Here is a 3,498-nt window from a genome sequence, read left to right as displayed (position 1 = left end):
GCGGAAAACGTTGTTTTGCGGACCACACAGCTAGGTGGCGCGCTTGCGTTCCATTTAGTGTCCGTATTCATTACTGGCTACGCCCAGGGCTGGGCAGTATTTGAATTACTTGTATTTGAAATACGTATTTAAAATACAAATACGTATTTTGTATTTGTATTTCAATTACTCCCTAAAAATGTATTTTGTAATTGGTATTTCAAATACCTGACCGTAATGTATTTTGTAATTTGTATTTCAAATACTTTCGTTGCAAAATACATTTCAACAAAATACTTTTTTCTTTTCAATGTACAGCCTATTTTGTGACGTACATAGATTTATATCAGTGTTGGGCATTGATAATGATAATATATTTATTGCAGTTTACATAATATAAATAATACAAATTTTACACTATATTACGTAAGGTAAACTTGCCTAATTCGTACCCGTTAAGAGAAAACCATCACATTTAGAAAACTAGGAATGATAAGTTAGTTTTAAATAAAAGTAATTTTTGTTTGTTAAATACTTTATTGTTTCTATAATCAAATTTAACATAAACCTTATAAACTTCTCAGAAATAAACAATAAAAAAAAAAACTAAAAAAGTACGATTTAAGACCATTCATCCCAAATCGTACTGCTATATTCTTAATTCGTACTTTGAGATCTAGTCATTGAGAATCAGCATCACAATCAAAAATTAAAACATTAAACGTTATTAAAAAATTCGGCGGATGGTCTTCGCCAATTCTCGGCAATCATCGCAGTTATAATCTTTGGTTTTTTTATTAGTTCCTGCACAAAGTTCATGTACCCACATCCCACATTGTGTGCACTGGATCATGGTTTCTTTAAGATCTTCTTGACACAATGTGCAGTACCAACTGCCATTTTCATCTTTTTCTTGTTTCTTTTTCTTATTTTCCTTTTGTGTTTTAGTTTTCATAGCACTTAGATTCTTCGATACATTCTTCTTCTTCGACTCTTCTATTTTACCCTCTAGCTCTTTTTTATAAGGACTTTCTGTTATAATAATAGCACCTGTAGTTTTTCTTTTCGGTGGCCTTGAATTTCCAGGAATAGCCCGTAATGGAGATATAGTTTCGAGGGTCGTTCTAACGGACTGTGCTTTAAAATCCTCTACTTTCGTCTCTGAAGAACATTCTTTCTTTTTCTCTTCTAGACATTGATCTTGCTGTTCCAAAGGGTGGATTCTCGATACCTCAAGAAGATTTGGGGGCATAGCTTCCTCAGTCTGTTCTTGCACAGAAATCTCGTTAGATTGTGGCACATCCGTGAAAGCCCTTGTTTGTTCTTGTTGTATTTCAGTTGTTAAATTTTGGGAGACTTCAACCAATTCAGAGCGGGAAGATTCCGGAAGACTAAGATTATCTTCTTCAAGTATGACATATTCCTCATCCCTGATCTTATAGCGATTGCAAGGCCATAAACCGCAACATTCGAAGCCATGTATTCCAGTTTCCATACAAACTGCTCGAAGATAAGCCTCTTTCAAAATTTCTGCAATATTTGTTTGTTTTATGACAGATCCAGGATGATTTCGCATCCATGACACGCAGGCAGCGTTAAAATTCTGTTTTAGAGTTTTAAAAAATGATCTATCTAATGGTTGCAACTTGTGTGTGGTATGGGCCGGAAGAGATAACATAATTATTCCATAGTCCCTAGCAAGATTAATTGCATCAATGTTCTTCGTGTGCGTCGAATGACCATCTAGGATGAGAAGAATTTGATTTTCTTGCGATTTTTGCAGTCTTAGACATTTTATAAAATGTTTAAGCCATTTGGTAAATAAGATGCTGACGATCCAACCGCTTTCTGAACAATCATACAAAGTATTCGATGGCCCTCCTCGCATCAAGCTCTCTGTCATCCTTTTACGTTTAAATATCAGCATGGGAGGCACAAATTCTCCAGCTGCGTTCATACAACAAATGCATGTTGTGTTAACACCACGTTCACCGCTAGTGACAGCTCCAACCTGGTGCTTCCCTTTTTGAGCCAAAATTTTTGAAGGCTTATGAACTGTGCTCAATCCTGTCTCATCCATATTGTAAATTTTTTCGGCTGTAAATTGACCTTCGTCTAAGATGGACTCATATTTGTTGAAGAACGCCATCACCATTTCTTTGTTAAATCCTTTACAGCGAGCCATAGATGTGGGTTCTGGGGTTCGTAAGGATATTTCTGGATGATTCTTCATAAATGTGTAATACCATTTCCAACCAGCTAATTGCGATTCATTATTGAATCTGTGTTTCAGTCCGTATTTTTCTGCTAATTGATAAGCTAAGCGCCGTAAATCGGTAATGGTCAAGCCGAAAAATCTAGATTCCAACAAAAGAACATGTCTGACTAGTTCTGCTTCCATTTCCTCCGTTAAATCACTCGGACGTCCAATTCTTTTACGTGTATTCAAGCCTTTTAAATGTCGTCTAAATGTCGGTTTCGGTATTTTAAATACATGGCAAACTTCGTTGAATTTTAAGTCCCCATTGTTATATTTTCTAATCGCTTCTTCCATATCTTCTTTACTCCAAGAATAATATTTTCTTTTTATCATGGTGTTCTAAAATAGAAAATAATTATGTTTAATATGTTTTTATGTGGTTATTTTTCCAACCAAAAATCTAATAAAACAACTTGTAATAAACAATTTAAGAAATGGTAAATTATCAAATTCAGATTCATAAATAGTTTTCCTAAATCGTACCAGTACGTTTTAAGAACTTAACTCGAGTACGAAATAGGAGCAAGGGCCAAACAAATTTTAAATTTACCGCCAAAAAAATTGACAACAGTTACGAGTATGATAAAAAGTCATATGAAATCGCAAAGACACATGTTAATACGTATCGAATCGTAAAATAGGTTATACACGGTCTTATTTGAATAAAACTCTTACGAAATGTGTAAAAATATTACAATAATAGTTGAAAAAAAACTTACTTTTTCAATATTTTTGTCGAGAGCAGCGTCACAGGTATTATCTGTCAGGTGGTAAAATGGCCGACTGTTATTTCTATTTTGTGACACTAGAGGCGCTGATAGCTGTTACCAAAGGCGAGTTATAAGTGGAGTACGAATTTGGCGTAAGTACGAATTAGGCAAGTTTACCCTATACATGTAATATACTGTAAGGGCATAGCAATATAAAAACTTATAATATGGTTTAATTACATTTCAAGCCTTAGCAATAATTATTATTACAAAATTTCTTATTATATTTCTTATCATATATATAAACATATTATTAATTGTACAATTATGTGTTATACTAGTTTTAATTCGACCATAATAACATTGCATTTACTCCATTATATAACATGTTATCTACTTCATTTTATTTATTTATTCACATTAACTGCCTCCGTGGCCGAACGGTTACCATGCCGGACTGCCACGCAGAGGTCCCAGGTTCGATTCCTGAGCCGGGAGAAATATTTGTATGGCCTGTAATTATTTCTCTCGTGAGTTTGGGTGTAATTT

At 34.2% G+C, this 3,498-nt stretch overlaps 1 protein-coding gene across 1 annotated transcript; it reads right to left on the bottom strand.

Moving 5' to 3' along the window:
- Positions 1-706: 706 nt before the first annotated feature.
- LOC113232144 lies at positions 707-2,380 on the bottom strand. Its single transcript, XM_026466782.1, has one exon. It carries the CDS (start codon positions 2,378-2,380, stop codon positions 707-709), a length of 1,674 nt encoding a protein of 557 aa, XP_026322567.1.
- Positions 2,381-3,498: the final 1,118 nt, after the last annotated feature.

Source organism: Hyposmocoma kahamanoa, unplaced genomic scaffold, assembly GCF_003589595.1.
Source record: "Hyposmocoma kahamanoa isolate Upper Pololo Valley unplaced genomic scaffold, ASM358959v1 67, whole genome shotgun sequence".
In the NCBI taxonomy this organism is placed as follows: Eukaryota; Metazoa; Arthropoda; class Insecta; order Lepidoptera; family Cosmopterigidae; genus Hyposmocoma; species Hyposmocoma kahamanoa.
Note: the sequence above shows the minus strand (reverse complement) of the source record. Positions and strands in the feature narration are given on the sequence as shown.